The following is a 19,640-nucleotide window of genomic DNA, read 5'->3' as shown; positions in this document are numbered from 1 at the left end:
TCAGTGCCCATCAGTAACACCTGACAGTACCTCATCATCAGTGCTGCCCATCAGTGCCATTTATTAGTGTCCATCAGTGCTGCCTGTCAGTGCCCATCAATTCTACACATCAGTGCCAACTCATTAGTGAAGGAGAAAACTACATTTTATAACAGAAACGAAGAAAAGTTTTTTTTGTTTTTTTTCAAAAATGTCAGGCTTTTTTAGGTTGTTTAGCAAAAAATAAAAACCCCAGTGGTATTGAAATACCACCAAAATCCTCAACTCGGTACGGGATGCAGTACAACAGTCTTTTTCCTTTAAATGGTGCACACAAGCACCCCCTTATCTTGGCGTTAAACTCGCTCAGGACATTCCCACACTGTTTCAGGTTAACTATACCCCCCTTTATAACTCCATTGAACAAGAATTAAAGAACTGGCAGATACATGATCTTTCCTGGATGGGTAGAATAGCGGCCAGTAAGATGGCGGTACTCCCTCGAAGCTTATATTATTTCTGATCGTTGCCGATTCCGATACCCTTCACATTCTCTAAAAAACTTCAAATCGCTGGTTTACAAATTAATTTGGGGTGGTAGGGAATGTAGGGTGGCTCACTCCACTCTCTATATTTCCAAGTGGAGAGGTGGACTGGGAGTTCCTCACCTCTTGAGGTACTATAGGGCTGCTCAACTCGTACAACTATACCAAATTTTCTCTACGACAATACCAACCTGACTGGGTACGGTTGGAGGCGCAGGCTAGTCCCTCACTGCCTGTAGACCTCCAGATGCGGCTTCCGACAAGAGAACGTCGGGCTCTTTTGAGTCCTTCTTTATCCCACTCCCTGCGTCTCTGGGACACGGTGTGCAAATTATACCCGCTGAGATCTCCCCATTCCCCTGTGGCCCCTATATTCAATATCCCGCACTTCCTTCCAGGACAGAATCCCCAACAATTTACATGGTGGGTTAACAAAGGCCTTTACAGGATAGCACACTTCATAGGTCACAAAGGGCTCAGGCAGCAGGCTTATTTCCGGGAGACGTTACAGATGCCCCAGACGGAATCTTTCCATCTACATCAAATTACTCATTTTATAAAATCACTGGGTACCGATCTGATAGACATAACCACTAGGACCTTGTTTGAAAATAAATGCTTACGTGGACCTGAGTCACCTGGGGGGATCTCGGAGCTCTATGCCCTCTTCAACAATCAACAGAATAAACGTTCATAAACAGCATGGGAATCAGATCTAGGCGAGACTATAGAGGAGGAGGTTTGGGGGCAGTGGTCGACCATGGTGCACAAGGGAATACTCAATACATCCCTAGTGGAAGGGAATTACAAGGTGCTGTCCAGGTAGTACCTAGTTCTGGCGAGGATTGTACACTGGCACCTCACCCCTTTGCTTCAGAGGATGCAGGCAAGAGGGTACCATGTTCCATGTCTGGTGGTCCTGTCCCAAGGTCCAGCGCTTTTGGATCAGAATATTCACTCTGGTCTATTCAGTGAGAGGACAAAATCTACCTAAAGATCCTAAGACGGCGCCGTTTGCGGATCTGCTGGACGAGATCCCTAGACATCTCTGAACTCTCATCTTCTTTATTGTTTCAGCTGCTAAAATTACAATAGCAGGAGCATGGAAAACCCCAGTGGTCGGTCTTGCACTAGTAAAGCATAAACTTTCTTGGATCATGGTCAATGAAAAACTGACCAGCATCCTTAGAGACCAGCCAGATTTGACAGGGTGTAGTCCCCCTGGATTAAGTACCTCCAAGCTCCATAATCTCCAGAACTGGATAGTGGGGGGCCTAGGCCGAGGGCAATGACTCCTGCATTGGATTTCTGACCTTTATTCTTCTCCTTTTCTTCTCCACCCCCCCCTCTTTTTTTTTTTCTTATTTTAATTATTTTTATTTTATTTTTTCTCTTCTTTTCTCTTTTGTGTTCAAAGATTTACCTTATGGATACAAATGGAGTCCTGGAGCCTCTCATTTTTTGACACCAATGTAAAATAACTCTAAGTACCTGATCAACTTTGGCGATAAGGGCCCCGATCTTGAGCTATGCTAAAGGCGCTACAGCTTGAGCTAGCGTTGCCAAGAAGTTATACTTATTCCGTTCAGGCCCAAGTGGGCAGTAGCCTAACTCAACTGTAATTACCGTTATAGTTGTTTTTACATTACAGCCATATGGATCAGACACTTGGTCACCTTTTGAGAGTGCATGGATCTTTCTGTACTGATACACTATTTTTATACTAAGAAATTTGTTAAACTTTTGAATAAAAACTTATTGCAAAAAATACCACCAAAAGAAAGCTCAAAATGTGGGAAGAAAATGATAAAAATTTAGTTTGGGTACAGTGTAGCATGACAGCGCAAAGGTGAACATTGTCCTGTTCAGGAAGGGGTGAAAGCGTCTGGTATTGAAGTGGTTAAAGACCATTCTTCTACCAGCACACAACCACTATGAGATAGCATGAGACTCGCTCCCGTTCCTCCCATGTGATGGCACTGCTTTCCTTGTTCATTTGAGGGAAATACTCAGGCCTCCTTCTGAGGCGATACTTTGTGCAAGCCCCCATGGACAATTAGAGTCCCCATTGATGGTGAGACTATACAGTAAACCTCTTTCGGCAAAGCACACACACCTGTAAAGAAGAGACAAAATATTTACCTCTCTGGCACCACTCAAAGCTGCTCTGTTGCAGGAGTCAAAGTCAACTGGGAAACCAACACTTCTGGGAATGCCGATTCTGGTGGTCCCACAGATTTCACTTGTTTGTCCCGTTGATCCCACATTATCTCATCGGTTCATTTTGTTGATCCCACATTATCTCACCGGTTCATCCGGTTGACCCCACATTATCTCACCGGTTCCTCCAGTTGACCCCACATTTTGGTAGGGCACAGTAATAAGCAAGGTCAGAGGAAGGAAGCAAAGAGGTGTTGGAGGCCACAAGATAGTCTGACAGAGAACAGAGAAGATATGGAAGCCTATGGAGACATTAGAGCGAGGAACCTGAACTATCATCACCAGCAGGCCTTGTTAACCTTCCACCATGTCATATAATAAACCTCTTTCAGCAAAAGCACACACCTGTAAAGAAGAGATAGATACTGCTCTGGCACTACTCCATGCTGTTCCATCGCAGGAACCGAAGTCCACTGGGAAACCAACAATTCTAGGAACACCGATCTCAGTAGCCCCTGGTAGTTCTCACCAGTTGGTCCTGTTGACCCCACATTATTGCAGGACACAGTAATAATTCAGGTCAGGGGAAGGGACCAGAGAGGGATCAACAGATCAACAGAAATGGTGGAGAACAGAGAAGACATAGAAGCCTATGGAGACATTGGAGTGAGGAACCTAAACCATCATCACCAGGAGGCCTCGTTAACCTTCCACCCTGTCATATAATAAACCTATTTCGGCAAAGCACACACTTGTAAAGAGATAGATAACTCTCAGGCACCACTCCATGCTGTTCCATCACAGAAACTGAAGTCCACTGGGAAACCAACACTTCTAGGAACACTGGTCTCCGGAGCCCCCGCAGCTCTCACCGGTTGGTCCCGTTGACCCCACATTATTGTAGGACACATTAATAAGTCAAGTCAGGGGAAGAGACCAGAGAAAGTTGTTGGGGGCCACAAAGATTGACAGAGATGGCAGAGAACAGAGAAGATATAGAAGCCAATAGAGATGTTTGGAGTGGGGAACCTCAACCGTCATTGCCAGGAGGCCTCGTTGACCTTACTCTACACCAGAGCAGACTATGAATCCACTGAAGGATGCTGCCTCCCTCATACACCATCGTGGACAGAAATGTTAAACACACAAAGGGAAATCAATGAACAAAAGAGGAGGAGAGGTAATACAGAGGAAAGTGGGGCAATGCAAGGAAGTGTGTCAAGCGAGATAAAAATATAACTGAACAAAAGAGACACCAAATCCCACACAGACGGAGGAGAGCCGGGCCGGCGTGGAGGAAACGATGAGGGTTTGAGAAAATGCCAAGACAAGTACAGAGCCTCACGGCATAGTCGCTGCGCAACGCTGACTATCCATCATTCTAAGTGCTTCATCTACCCATTATCCTCCGGCATGATGGCTCTCTGTCTCGGAGGTGTGCAACGGTCCCCGAGCTGGCGGAAGGCTTGCTGGAAACAGGCTGGCTCGCCAGAAACAGAGACCGTTTTATAAACTGCTTGCAGATATAAAAGGCACTAGTTATTACATCCACAAATACTTAAGTACTTGAATGTGTCCTGGTAACAGCTTCTTGCAGTCCCCGTACAGCAGGGCTGGAGTATGGGAGGAAAAAGCGACACAAGTAGCCAAATCGGTTGTTTTGCTGACACAACCCCTCCTGCTGCTTCTGAAAGTGATCCAGCAGCTAATTAGCCGCTCGTACCACTTTTATGAGATACAAACGCCAGCTGAAGAAAAAAAAAATACAGCAGTTATAGTTGATATCATTAGCCATAACCCTGGTAAACCACCTGCAGACTGCAATGTATATATGCATACTGCGGTCGGCAAGTGGATATGGCAACCTGGAGGCATTCTCTACACAGACTGTATACAGAGTGCCCCCTAGAAAATGTAATTTTCTGCTTGCACGATTGGCTCTCTGATTTTCCCAGAAGGCTGCACTAAGATACAGATTTTGGGCATCCCCTGCAACAAAAATGTCATTTTTGGTGAGATGTTCCCAAAAGGGAAATCACAACTAAAAAAGCGATGCAGACCTTGCCACTTTACTCATTAAAGCCCCGCAGGTGCAGCAGCTGATTGATAATTATAAAATCACTCCCATTCACATTCACTGTGCACATGGACACAGAGAAACAAACAGCTATTTCTGCAGAATAACAAAAAGGTAGCAATCTGCAACAAAGTTTGTTACAAACTCTGCAATGTACAGAGACCACCCAGAGGGGGAGGGGTTTTCTTTTCAAACAAAAGTGGAGTTACTCTTTAACTACTTGTGCACCGCCTGCCGTCATTGTAGGTTGGCCGTTTGGACGCTAAATACCGTTGTTATGGCAGCAGATAGCTGCCATAACCCCGGTATCTTTTTAAACAGCAGTCGGTCCGCTTTCAGATAAGTGGTCTCTGCTGGGGATTTGCCGCAAGATCACTTTTATCGGTGGCAGGAGAGGTGCCTCCCGCCGCTCCCTGGTGGTCTCAGCCCCTTGCCAGAGCCGATCGGGTCCTCTCCCCTCTGAGACATGGAGCCGCGTGGGGGTAAGATGGCACCCACTCGGCTCCATACCATTAGATGACGGAAGTGTCCCAGACGGCTTAGAGATTCGTGGACATCGCTGGAGAGAGAAGGGGCTCAGGTGAGTAATTAGGGGGGTGCTGGGGAGGGGCTGCTATACACAGGCGGCTTTTTATCTTAATGCACCTTCTGCCTTTACAACTCCTTTAATTCTGAAATTGAATTGTCATTTGACTTCTTGTATCGATGGAATGATTGGATGACTCTGGGTTCACCACACACCAGAACACATCATCCTCGCCAATCTGGGAACGCCACTGGTACGGGGTGAAGTTGGTCTACACATCTATCTCCAGCAGAGGAAATAATAGGATGTTCTGCCTCTCTCCCTCTATAATATACGGTTCGGCGGGACTGAAGAGACACTTTAGCGCTCAGCGTGTCATTTACTATGGAGACGCTTCTGCAGATTTCATGTTTTTATGCGCGGCGGCGTCCGGGCAAAGATCAATGTTTTATCGGCGCTGCTCCCCGCTGGGGCCGCCCGCGGACAACGTTGGAGATTCAGAGGCGCGCAGTACAGACCGTAAATGTGCGCGGTGCGGCAGAGACAAACAATTTAGCGCAGCGGCACGGCTTCTCCTCATCAGAATATAAAACTCAGGAGGAAAGCGGGAGGCCGCCTCAGAAGAACAAAACCAGATAATGGCGGTCATGAGGGTTTAAAGGGGAAATCGCTGGTCGGCGCTCTGCGGCTTCGCTTCTGAGGATCGGCACTGGAGGGGTGAACCACCATCATTATGGGACCACAAAGGACAGTTCATTGGATTTTAGTTCTCAGCAAGAAGCTTTTCCAACACTGAAATAAAGGGATTATAAAACGTGTTAAGAGAACCCGTCATCTACTTAAAGTAGAAGTACTGTAAAACAAAAGTATTTCAAATGTGCCAGAAAATGCAACTTCTCCAGGAGGAGACCATTCCCCAGCACAGCCCTCACCCCTTCTTCTACAGCACAGCCCTCACCCCTTCTTCTACAGCACAGCCCTCACCCCTTCTTCTACAGCACAGCCCTCACACCCCTTCTTCTAGAGCACAGCCCTCACACCCCTTCTTCTAGAGCACAGCCCTCACACCCCTTCTTCTAGAGCACAGCCCTCACACCCCTTCTTCTAGAGCACAGCCCTCACACCCCTTCTTCTAGAGCACAGCCCTCACACCCCTTCTTCTAGAGCACAGCCCTCACACCCCTTCTTCTAGAGCACAGCCCTCACACCCCTTCTTCTAGAGCACAGCCCTCACACCCCTTCTTCTAGAGCACAGCCCTCACCCCTTCTTCTAGAGCACAGCCCTCACCCCTTCTTCTAGAGCACAGCCCTCACCCCTTCTTCTAGAGCACAGCCCTCACCCCTTCTTCTAGAGCACAGCCCTCACCCCTTCTTCTAGAGCACAACCCCCATCTCTTCTGGGAGTGTCTTCATTCATCTGCAGAGAAAAGTAATCAGCTTTGATCTTCATATGAGGTCATTTGAAGCAACCTGACAATTAACCACCTCCTGCCCGCCATATTGTAATATGACGGGCGGCAAGGTGGCGCTCTTGTTCTGGGATGACATCATACGAGGCCGTCTCACTTCTGCTGCGCTTGCGCACCCACAGGGGCATGCAGCGCGGCGATCGGTGGTGCGCTCTGTCCCTGGGACACGGGACATCACTGATTTCAATGACGCGGCTCTTTACCTACGTGATCAGCTGTGTCCAATCACAGCTGATCACATGTAAAACAAGGAAATGCCGGTTATCTGCATTCCTCTCCTCACACTGACAGAGAGGAGAGCCGATCCGCGGCATTTCCTCACAGGGGAGATCTGTATAGTAATCGGGGGAATGATCATCAGTGCAGCTCCATTAGTGCCACCCATCGGTGCTCTTCAGTGACGCCCATCAGTGCTGTCTCAACAATGCCTATCAGTGCTACATATCAGTGCCGCCTATCAGGGCACTTCAGTGCCGCCTATCAGTGCTGCATATTTGTGCCGCCCATCAGTGCCACCTATCAGTGCAGCCTATCAGAGCACATCAGTGAAGGAGAAAAATTACTAATTTACAACATTCTATAAAAAAAACATTTTTTTTTTTGTTCAAAATTTTCATTTTTTTTAGCAAAAAATTAAAAACCCAAGTGGTGATTAAATACCACCAAAAGAAAGCTCTGTCTCAAAAAAATTATAAAAAATGTCATATGAGTAAAGTGTTACATGGCCACGCAATTGTCATTCAAAGTTTGACAGCGCTGAAAGCTGAAAATTAGCCTGGCCAGGAAAGTGCCTGGTAGGCAAGTGGTTAAAAAATAAATAAATGAAATAAAAAAAAAAAAAAAAAAAAACATTTAAAAGCATTTTTTTTCTTCTTTTAATAAAAATTTGGTTATAGCTAATCCCTAGTTTACAATAATCCGCGCTAATGAACTCTTTCCCCTTCTCCCCCACAAAAAAAAGAAAATCAGGAAATGTAGTGGCTTCTATTTTTCTAATCATTAACAGGTAAACTTTCTTTTTTTGCTTTTATTTGTTTTGGTTTATTTTATTTTAGTTTTTTAGTGATGCATCAAATCTCATGCAAAATAAAGAAAAAAAAAGAAAAAAGGAAAGTAATGTAACCATCCTGGTTTCAGCAATAGGCATGTGACAGGTACTCTTTATGGAAAGATCCGAGTTCTATAAAACTCCAAATCCCTCCTCTGCCCTTAAAAGCATTCAAAAACAAAAACACAGAGATCGCCGTTTCTGAAGGCTTTCAAATTTCCAAAAGATGGCGCAGATGGTTCGGAGTAAACCGCCAGAAGTGATGTCATGTCATCGCTTCTGGATTACCATTACGAACAGCCGAGCAAAGCAGATTCCGGCTTTGTTCGGCTGTCTGGCCAGCCGTAAATGTGCCGGTTGGTCACTCTGGTCTCCTGGTGGGACGGGAGAGACCAAGAGAGAGGCGCGGAAGGCGGCAAGGGGGGGGGGGGGGGGGGGCGGCCCCTCCCACAGCTTGTAATAGCAATCCAGCAGCTGGTGAGCCACTCCGGTTGCTATCACAAGAGAGCCAATCACTGGCTCTAAAAGAACGGTCCCGGGGTGATGCCTGTGGCTACATACAATCCGGGTACAACCACCGAAAGTCCAGTCACATACTGATACATCGCTGGACGGGAAGTGGTTAAAAAAGGACTATTTAAACGTTTAAATTTACACTTATCTACAGTAAAAAAAGTGTTTTGGTTTTTTTTTTTGTATTGTTATGTTTTTGTCCTTGGATTGCATAAACACATTTTTGCAAATTAGGCCCCTAATTGTTCGACCATTGTTCTCTATGGAGCGGCGGACGTCAGTGGACATGTTGCCGCCGACACCCGGTGGCATCCGATCCGGTCTGCTAGAAACAGACAGGTGGGGGATACATTCTCCCCATCCGTCTGGCGGATCGGATTGGATGACAGTCAGATGGAAATGGACAGGCAGTCCATTTCCAGCCGACCGCCCCATTGAGAACGGCGGGCTGTGTCTGCATAGCGAAGCGGACACGGACCTGTCATCCGCTTGCTCATCAGGGATTAGCAGAGAGATTCTCCCCCCCCCCCCCCGCTGAGTGGGCCGATCCACATGACGGAGCCCACCATGTCTGCAAGGGGCCCTGACCACTTCCCATCTGGGCCAATTCTGGCACTAAAAAAAAAAAAAAAATCATCTTTTTTTCCTAGAAAATTACTCAGAACCCCCAAACATTTATACATGTTTTTTCAACAGAGACCCTGGGCAATAAAATGGCAGTCGTTGCAACTTTTTATGTCACACGGTATTTGCGCAGCGATTTTTCAAATGAAATGTGGTGCTGCGCTAATCCTAATGAGATAGGCGTATAATGGCTCTGTAATGGTGAGTATCTCTCAGTACACCTAAATTAATATTTGCAACTGTAACCCCTTTATGCACACAGGCTGTTAAAAAAAGTTATGAAAACGCCAGTATCTTTGCAGTGATTTTTTTTTTACTTTTTTCAGCTTTTTTCAGCGTTTTTGCAATAGCGTTTTTAAATTAAAAAGGAAGCCCACAATAGTGTAGTATTGTATAGAAGCGTACCACTTTTATTACAGCATAAACATATGTACTCACATCAAAACGTTAAAACCGGGTGGAGATCCGACGAGCGGCGAGCTCGTAATACAATAGCTGTCATAGAGTGCCTGTCCCGACGGGACAGCTATTGTATTACGAGCTCGCCGCTCGTCGGATCTCCACCCGGTTTTAACGTTTTGATGTGAGTACATATGTTTATGCTGTAATAAAAGTGGTACGCTTCTATACAATACTACACTATTGTGGGCTTCCTTTTTAATTTATCTGGGTGACCCCGGGATACTACTTGAAAGGACCAGACGCCCCCACAAGAGAAGTGACCAGGATAGGACCATATTTCTACCATCCCTCACAGCTGGTTACACCCATGGTCTCTACAAAAGGCTGCCATGCCTCAAAGTGGCTAAATGCGATTACCCCATTACCTTCAGGTAAGGGGCCACTGCCCACCAGTGTGCACGTTGTTGCATGAAGATTGATCACCATTGTCACCCATTTTTTAGCACTGAAGTGATCACATACTTTTTATGGACTTTGATTAACTATTTTTTGCCGAACGGAGCATTACACCCGATACTATTTTGCACGCATGATTTGCATGCATATAAATGAACTTTTTAGCAGCTAGCCACATCTAAATTTTCACTGTATGCACTTTAAGCACCTTTTACTTTGTTTATACATGCACCTGAGAATGTGTTGATTTATATCAGATATATATTAAGCCAGCCGGCGACTGGTGTTGGTTTAGGCCAGCTGCTATATATTCTTTATTTATCTATTTATATATATTTATGTTTTGTCACCATGATGTTTAAGCACTGATCACTTTGCATGCTTTATATATTAGCACCAGTTGAGTATCTGTATTATTATTATTTGGTCATACATACCACCAGTACACAATTACACAACTGTCACATTAGGTTTTTTTTCCACTGCTCTTTTACAGTTGCAAATATTAAATTTAGGTGTACTGAGAGATACTCACCATTACAGAGCCATTATACGCCTATCTCATTAGGATTAGCGCAGCACCACATTCTATTCAATTTCTCTTTAGCCGGGGACAGGCTGTACCCCATTCGGTGTAGGCTGCTTTTCCCTGTTTCACTGAGATTGGGTTCCCCTCCTCCTTTCTCCCTCACCCCATTTACGATAGCGCAGGAATACCCCATAACGATTTTTCAAATGCATTTTTTTTTAGAAAACAAAACAAAAAAACAAAAAAAAAAAAAAAAAAACAGTAAAGCCCAATTTTTTTGTATAAAGTGAAAGATGATGTTACGCAGAGAAAATAGATACCCAACATGTCACTCTTGAAAATTGCGCACACTCATGGAATGGTGCGGAACTTTCGGTATGTAAAAATCTCCATAGGCAACGCTTTAAAACTTTTTACAGGTTACCACTTTAGAAGTTACAGAGGAGGTCTAGTGTTAGAACAAGAGCAATAATTCTGACGCATGCAGTGATACCTCACATGTGTGAATTGTACGGCGTTTACATATGTGGGCGCGACTTACGTATGCGTTCGCTTCTGTGCGCGAGGACAGGGGGCGCTTTAAAATTTTCTTTTTTTTTTTACTCTTTGTTTTACTTTTTTTTTTTTAACACTTTTATTCCAATTACAAGGAATATAAACATCCCTTGTAATAGGAATAGTGCATGACAGGTCCTCTTTAAGGAGAGATGTGGGGTCAATAAGACCCCAGATCACTCTTCCAGGCTGGAAAGGCTGAGATAAAAACAAACACACACCTCTCTCGGCCTTTCCAGCCAAATCTTCAGCATTGTTTACTTCTGCCGGGCCGAACGTGACGTCGAGCCCCCCCCGTTGCCACTCCTGGCCCCCCTGCCGAGTGACCCCACAGCAGGGAGCGTGCTATGGGGGCACCCGAGCCGAGGCACTGCTCTGTGTGTCCATTTAGACATGGAGCCGTGGCTCGGCCCCGCCCCCTCTATCTCCTCATTGGCTTACTGACTTTGATTGACAGCAGCAGGCACCAATGGCACCCCCCCCAAGTCTTGGCTAATCAGGAGGGGTGAGTCCCAGACAGCCAAGGCTCCTGTGCAACATCGCTGGATTGAAATGGGGCTCAGGTAAATATTAGGAGGGCTGAGGGGGGGCTGCAACCCACAGAAGGCTTTTTATCATAATACATTCTTGGTAAACTCATTAAATGAATCCAAGCTCTGCAAGCTGAGATAACATGCACTGCATTGATGCATTCACACAATTTCACAGTAACCATGAGATAAAACAAAGTTCAGGAATATTCCTTTATCCCATTGTTTTGCAAATCTATGTACACTACTAACTGTATGATTGAATCGTTTCTGATATCGCTGTTTTACTAACCTGACAGCTTATTATTCTAAATCGGAAACCTTCAATTTGCAGATATTAAAGATTCTAACTACCCGCAAGAATATGTCCTTACATTTAAAGAGCACCTGTCATTTCAGATCCATCATGGCAGCGCCTATTAGTGGGCATCCACTCACCTGCTGCCGTCACGTCACCGCCGCATTGCCAGCCGTACCATTAAAGTGAATGGGGCTGTCAGTGAGCCAACAGCGGGCCAGAGGAGGGGGCCCAACAGCGGGCCAGAGGAGGGGGCCCAACAGCGGGGCAGAGGAGGGGCCCAACAGCGGGCCAGAGGAGGGGCCCAACAGCGGGCCAGAGGAGGGGCCCAACAGCGGGCCAGAGGAGGGGCCCAACAGCGGGCCAGAGGAGGGGCCCAACAGCGGGCCAGAGGAGGGGCCCAACAGCGGGCCAGAGGAGGGGCCCAACAGCGGGCCAGAGGAGGGGCCCAACAGCGGGCCAGAGGAGGGGCCCCAACAGCGGGCCAGAGGAGGGGCCCAACAGCGGCCCAACAGCGGGCCAGAGAAGGGGCCCAACAGCGGGCCAGAGGAGGGGCCCAACAGCGGGCCAGAGGAGGGGCCCAACAGCGGGCCAGAGGAGGGGCCCAACAGCGGGCCAGAGGAGGGGCCCAACAGCGGGCCAGAGGAGGGGCCCAACAGCGGGCCAGAGGAGGGGCCCAACAGCGGGCCAGAGGAGGGGCCCAACAGCGGGCCAGAGGAGGGGCCCAACAGCGGGCCAGAGGAGGGGGCCCAACAGCGGGCCAGAGGAGGGGCCCAACAGCGGGCCAGAGGAGGGGCCCAACAGCGGGCCAGAGAGGGGGGCCAACAGCGGGCCAGAGGAGGGGGGCCAACAGCGGGCCAGAGGAGGGGGGCCAACAGCGGGCCAGAGAAGGGGGGCCAACAGCGGGCCAGAGGAGGGGGGCCAACAGCGGGCCAGAGGAGGGGGGCCAACAGCGGGCCAGAGGAGGGGGGCCAACAGCGGGCCAGAGGAGGGGGGCCAACAGCGGGCCAGAGGAGGGGGGCCAACAGCGGGCCAGAGGAGGGGGGCCAACAGCGGGCCAGAGGAGGGGGGCCAACAGCGGGCCAGAGGAGGGGGGCCAACAGCGGGCCAGAGGAGGGGGGCCAACAGCGGGCCAGAGGAGGGGGGCCAACAGCGGGCCAGAGGAGGGGGGCCAACAGCGGGCCAGAGGAGGGGGCCAACAGCGGGCCAGAGGAGGGGGGCCAACAGCGGGCCAGAGGAGGGGGGCCAACAGCGGGCCAGAGGAGGGGGGCCAACAGCGGGCCAGAGGAGGGGGGCCAACAGCGGGCCAGAGGAGGGGGGCCAACAGCGGGCCAGAGGAGGGGGGCCAACAGCGGGCCAGAGGAGGGGGGCCAACAGCGGGCCAGAGGAGGGGGGCCAACAGCGGGCCAGAGGAGGGGCCCAACAGCGGGCCAGAGGAGGGGGCCCAACAGCGGGCCAGAGGAGGGGGCCAACAGCGGGCCAGAGGAGGGGGCCAACAGCGAGCCAGAGGAGGGGCCCAACAGCGAGCCAGAGGAGGGGCCCAACAGCGGGCCAGAGGAGGGGCCAACAGCGGGCCAGAGGAGGGGCCCAACAGCGGGCCAGAGGAGGGGCCAACAGCGGGCCAGAGGAGGGGCCAACAGCGGGCCAGAGGAGGGGCCAACAGCGGGTCAGAGATGACAGTTGCCCTTTAAAAATTGTGATTTAAATCGAGTTGATTTAATTCAAGCCTTTTTACTAGTGATTTAAATCAAATCCACCCTGACAAATCACCAAACAAAAGCCTTTATTGTACTAAAAAAAATTAAAATAAAGTCAGCCGGTACAAATACTGTAGCTGCTGACTTTTAAAAATGTAGGCATTTACCAGAGCCAGGGATACAGTGGCAGCTTTCTGCAGACGGCTCTTACCTGTGCAGGTCTCCGGCACCAACATCTTGGATATGGGAGCCAGCTTTGGCTTTCCTGAGGAACCACATCGGTCTCCCCAGTGCCTGAGCTTGTCTGTGAACGGTCCCGCAGCCTCCTGGGACATGTCACATGTTCCAGGAGGCTGAGGGAGTGGAGGGGCGGGGCAAGGGACTTCATCTTTGCTTAGGTGAGGATTGCGGGAAGTGGGCACCACAAAAAAAAAAAATAAATTGGTACTCAGCCCCTGCTCATCATTCAATCCCAGCCCAGCCCAACCTCCCACCCAAAAAAAAAAAAAAAAAAAGAAAGAAAAACACAAGCCTGCTCCTCATTTACAGGATGGGGTGGGGGAGAGATGCGGCTCGGACGGTCAGTAGGCTCTCAGCTCTGGCCGGCATGCTCTGCACTCACCTGTCAGGATGTTTTCGGCCAGGACGTTCACCTGCACCTCCACCGAGTGCTTTGACGTGTAGGTGATTTCCGCACTGACGTGACCCACTTCTCCGATACACATGGGTGACAGGAAGTCTGTGCGCTCCACACGGGCCAACGCCGCCACGCATTTCTCCTAGAAGAGAACGCAGAAAAGGTCAGACAGGGAAAATAATAAATCTTACATTTTAATAACAGTAAAAGCAGAAAGAGCAATCAGAGTTACAGAGGAGGTCTAGCGCTAGAATTATTGCTCTTGCTCCAACGATCGTGGAGATATCTCACATGTGTGCTGTGAACACCGTTTACATACATGCGTGTGGGGTGTATGCATTTACTTCTTTCTTATTATTGAACTTTTTATTTTTAACTTTTACACTGTTCCTTTCAATTTTTTTTTTTGATCACTTTTGTTTCTATTACAAGAAATATAAACATCATGTGTAATCGAAATAACGATGACAGGTCCCCTTTATGGAGAGATCTGGGGTCAAAAAGACCTCAAAATTTATTCTTTACTTTTAAAAGCAAAAGTTAAAAAAAACTATATATTTTTTGATCTTTTGCTTAAAAAAAAAAAAAAAAGCAAACAGTTGAGAAGGAGAAAGAAGAAGAAAGAAGGAAGATCTATTGCAGATCACTTTCCAGACAATAGAGTCTGCAACCAACTGTGAAGCACGTTGGAGGTTCCTTCCAAGTCTGGGGCTGCATTTCTGTAAATGTATGGAGATTTGGTCAGGATCTACGATGTCCTCAATACTGAGAAATACAGGCAGATACCTCTCCATCATGCCATACTATCAGGGAGGCGTGTGATTGGCCCCAAGTTTATTCTGCAGCAGGACAACCACCCAAACATACAACCAATGTCATCAAGAACTATATTCAGTGTAAAGAAGAACAAGGAGTCCTGCAATTGATGGTTTGGCCCCCACAGAGCCCTGATCTCATTATCATGGAGTCTGTCTGGGATCGACATGAAGAGACTGAGGCAGCCGACATCCACAGAAGATCTGTGCTTAGTTCTCCAAGATGTACATAGAACAACCTACCTGCCGAGTTCCTTCAACAACTCTGTGATATGTCTACTTTCCATTTTGTTAATTGATAAAAATAAATAAATAGTATAAGAATATATATATATATATATATATATATATATATATATATATATATATATTTTAACACTTCTATTTCTGAAAGCATTCTTCCTTTACATCATTAGCATCACAGCTGCATAAAAAACCTTTTACACAGTACTGTATGTCTTATATATACACAATGAGAATGTGCCAATCAAAAAGCAGAGCCAAAGTAATTGTATAAAAAACAGCAGCACATTCTAAACTTAAAAAAGTGCGCCATCTAGTGGCCAAAATATGTATCACTTAAAGATTTTGCTTACAAAGAAATCGTCTTCTGTAGAGCAAAGGTTACCTTGAACGCTTACAAGGGCGCATCCAAAATGATTACATATATATGTATATACATACTGATCAGCCATAACATTATGACCACCCATTGAATACTGAGTAGGTCCCCCTTTTGCCACCACAGCCCTGACCCATTGGAGGCATGGACCCAACTAGACCTCTGAAGGCACGCTGTGGTATCTGGCACCAAGCCGCCAGTAGCAGATTCTTTAAGTCCTGTAAGTTGGAGGGGGGTCTCTATGGATCGGATTTGTTTTTCCAGCACAGATGCTCAATTTGATTGAGATCTGGAGAATTTGAAGGCCAAGCCAACACCTCAAACTTGATGTGGTGTTACTCAAACCATTATTGAACCATTTTTGCAGTGTGGCAGGGTGCATGATCCCGCTGAAAGAGGCCACTGCCATCAGGAAATACCGTTTCTAGAAAAGGGGTGTACCTGGTCACCAACAGGGCTTAGGTAGGTGATGCGTGCCCGGTAACATCCACATGAATGGGAGGAGCCAAGGTTTCCCAGCAGGACATTGCCCAAAGCATTACACTGCCTCCGTCGGTTTGCCTTCTTCCCATACTGCATTCTGGTACCATCTCTTCTCCAGGTAGTGACCCACCCGACCATCCACATGACGTAAAAGAAAACGTCATTCATCAGACCGGCCACCTTCTTCCGTTGCTCTGTGGTCCAGTCCTGATGATCACGTGCTCATTGTAGACACTTTTGGCTGTAGACACGGGTCAGCATGGGCACCCTGACTGGTCTGCGGCTACACAGCCTCATACACAACAGCCTGCGATGAACATTTTTTCTGCTTTTAACACATCAACTTCAAGGACAACATGTTCAGTTGCTACCTAATATAATTATTATTACTATTTATATTTATACAGGATTTATATAGCGCCAACAGTTTGAGCAGCGCTTTACAACATTAGGGCAGATAGTACAGTTACAATACAATTCAATACAGGAGGGATCAGAGGGCCCTGCTCCTTAGAGCTTACAATCTATAGGGAGGGTCAAGAGATACAAAAAAGTAATGACTGTGGGGGATGGGCTGATGGAAAAAAATAAAAGTACAGTTGTTAGATGGAGGAAGGATAGGCTTCTCTGAAGAAAAAATTTTTCAGGGATCGCCTAAAACTCCCCTCCTTCCCTCTTTCCTTCCCCCCCCCCCTTCCTTCCCCTCTATCTTCCCCACTACCACTCACCTTCACTGTTTTCTTGGTTCTTTCCTTGCACACTGGTTTTTACTGTAGAGGCACACTTCTGGCACCCCCCTATTCCATCCTTCCTTTTGATTGATCCCTTAGGTTATATTCTTGATATAATTTTATCTAAAATTCACTTATTTAGAGGCTGTCTGTTATCCCCTGTGTCCGCCACAGGGGAACCACTTGGGGCCTTGTACACCCACAGAGAATTACTGAACGGGTGAGCTCATCCTTTTTCTACTTAAATTGTATGTAAATGTTTAAAGTAGTGTTTAATATATTTTGCTGCATCGATAACATATATCCCTTGTGCTATGTACTTGTTATAATTATTGTATGTTGTACCACAGATTCTGCTCTCCTGAGGAAGCGGTTAAAACCGCGAAACCGGTCGAGAATCCAAGCTCTGTGTCCACTATCACTATGGGTTGTAATCCAATTGGTTGTACTTACTGCTTCCGTTTTTAATTACAACTGTATGTGACACTGTCACAATCTTTTAACCATGTTTTCTATTAAAATGAAATTTTTTTATATTATTTCCTCCTCTACTGTTTTGTACTGAATATTTGACTCTATCTAGTACCGCAATAGTCCCCCCCCTCCCTCCAGGGGCGTATTTTCCCTTGCATGGGGTACTGAGACAACGGCCGACAGATGCAGCTGACTGCGGCCACTCTCTACCTCCTGCTTTGTGCTTTTGTAATAAAACTTGGATAGAGTTGGATATAGTGTGACAGATTGGGGTAGGGCATTCCAAAGGATAGGAGAGGCTCGGGAGAGGTCCTGGAGGTGAGGATGGGAGGAAGTGATGAGGGATCTAGAGAGCAGGAGGTCTTGGGAGGAACAAAGAGAATGATTAGGTTGGTATTTGAAGACTAGGTTAGTGATATAGCTGGGGCAGAGTTGTGGATGGCTTTGTAATTTATTGTTTGTATTTTGAATTTAAGTTGTTGGGCGAGTGGCAGCCAATGGAGGGATTGGCAGAGAGGGTGGAGGACACTAAGTGGAGACCAATGGAGGGATTGGCAGAGAGGGTAGCAGACACTGAATGGAGACCAATGGAGGGATTGGCAGAGAGGGGTGGAGGACACTGAATGGAGACCAATGGAGGGATTGGCAGAGAGGGGTAGCAGACACTAAGTGGAGACCAATGGAGGATTGGCAGAGAGGGGTAGCAGACACTGAGCAGTTTGTAAAGGTGGATGAGTCTGGCAGCAGCATTCATGTTGAACTGAAGGGGGGAGGAGCCTATTTAAAGGTAAGCCAATGAGGAGGGAGTTGCAGTAGTCGAGGTGAGAGATAACCAGGGAGTGAATCAGGAGCTTTGAGGTTTCTTTGGTTAGAAAGGGACGTATTTTAGAGACGTTGCGAAGGTTGAGGTGGCAAGCCTTGGAAAGTGATTGGATATGGGGGTGAAAGGAGAGTTTAGAATCCAGGATAACACCTAGTACCCTGACATGTGGGATGGGTGGATGGTTGTGCCATTGCTCTTGACAGAGAAGTCAGAGGAAGAGGCACGTGGGGGAGGAAATATTATAAGCTCGGTTTTGGACACGTTGAGTTTGAGGAAGTGGTGTGACATCCAGACTGATATGTCGGTCAGTAAGTTAGTGATACGTGAGGTGACTGAAGGAGCGAGCCGAGGAGTAGAGAGATAAATTTGGGTGTCGTCGGCATAGAGATGGTATTGGAAGCCATGGGAGGCTATCAGCTGTCCCAGGGAGGAGGTGTGGATGGAGAACAGGAGAGGTCTAAGAACAGAACCTTGGGGGACCCCAACAGAGAAAGGGAGAAGAGGAAATAGAATGGTGATTGACACTGAAGGTGCGGTGGAGAAGTAGGAAGAGAACCAGTGAGGAGCACAGTCATGGAGACCAAAGGAGTAAAGTTACTTGAGGAGGAGGGGGTGGTCAACCGTATCAAAAAGGTAGCCGAAAGGTCCAGAAGTAGGAGTACATAATAGTATCCATTGGATTTAGCCGTTAGATCGTTTGTGGGAGTTTTAAGAGAGCAGTTTCTGTGAAGTGTTGAGAGCGAAATCCAGACAGAAGGGGATCAAAGAGGTTATTCTTAATGAGGTGGTCAAGGAGTTTGGAGGTAAAGGGGAGCAAGGAGATGGGGTGTAGGTTGTTAAGATTGGTAGGGTCTAAGGGAAAGCTCCGCTTGTTTGCTTCCTCCCCCTCTGCTGTCATATTTGGCACCTTTCGGGGCATGGGGGGGGGGGGGGGGGAGCGTTATACCGATCAAAACCAGGTATCCGCTCCCACTTCCTTGTAAGATTGCCGCAATCTAGTATGGCGCCTCCCCCGCTGCCTTCTGGGAGACACACACGGGTCCCAGAAGACAGCGGGACCAGTCAGAAAGTGCAGCGCGACTCGTGCATGTACAGTAGGAAACTTCCCGTTTCCCTTCGTAAGGATGCCGGCACCTGCACCCGGAGGATCGGCTAGGGGTGCCGACATTGCGGGCTCCCTGGACAGGTAAGTGTCCTTATATTAAAAGTCATCAGCTGGAGTATTTGTACAGTATTTGCAGCTGCTGACTTTTTTTTGTACAGGCTGGGACTCCTCTTTAAAAGGGGTTGAAAAGGTTCGCGTTTTTTCACCTTAATGCTTCCTATGCATTAAGGTGAAAAAACATCCGAAAATACCGCCCCCCCCACTCCCGTTTTACTTACCTGAGCCCCTAAACCTGCTGCGCTCGCCCCCGATGTCTTCTTGGCCGCTCAGCCTGGCCGTTGATTGGCTAGAGTGGATGGATTGAAAGCAGTGCAGCCATTGGCTCGTGCTGCTGTCAATCCCATCCAATGACGCGGCGTGCTGGGAGGCGGGGCCGAGTGATACAGTAAGCGGCTATAGCCGCCGGCTGTATCACGGGAGCGCGCCCACAAGAACTCACCACCATGCGAGGGAGCCCGCATGAAGGTGATTAGTTCTTGCGG

At 47.7% G+C, this 19,640-nt stretch overlaps 1 protein-coding gene across 4 annotated transcripts in view; it reads right to left on the bottom strand.

Annotated features, from left to right (window-relative positions):
• ACOT7 (acyl-CoA thioesterase 7) overlaps nucleotides 1–19,640 on the bottom strand; it is a 242,841-nt gene that overhangs the window by 173,466 nt on the left and 49,735 nt on the right. For all 4 annotated transcript variants that reach the window (XM_073603660.1, XM_073603659.1, XM_073603658.1 and 1 more), the window contains exon 3: nucleotides 14,031–14,187. In XM_073603660.1, the coding sequence (XP_073459761.1) occupies nucleotides 14,031–14,187 (157 nt within the window). The remainder of the gene's footprint in view (nucleotides 1–14,030; nucleotides 14,188–19,640) is intronic.

This window comes from Aquarana catesbeiana, linkage group LG10 (assembly GCF_042186555.1).
Source record: "Aquarana catesbeiana isolate 2022-GZ linkage group LG10, ASM4218655v1, whole genome shotgun sequence".
Taxonomy (NCBI): domain Eukaryota; kingdom Metazoa; phylum Chordata; class Amphibia; order Anura; family Ranidae; genus Aquarana; species Aquarana catesbeiana.
The sequence above is the reverse complement of the archived record's forward strand: the minus strand, read 5'-3'. Positions and strand labels throughout refer to the sequence as shown.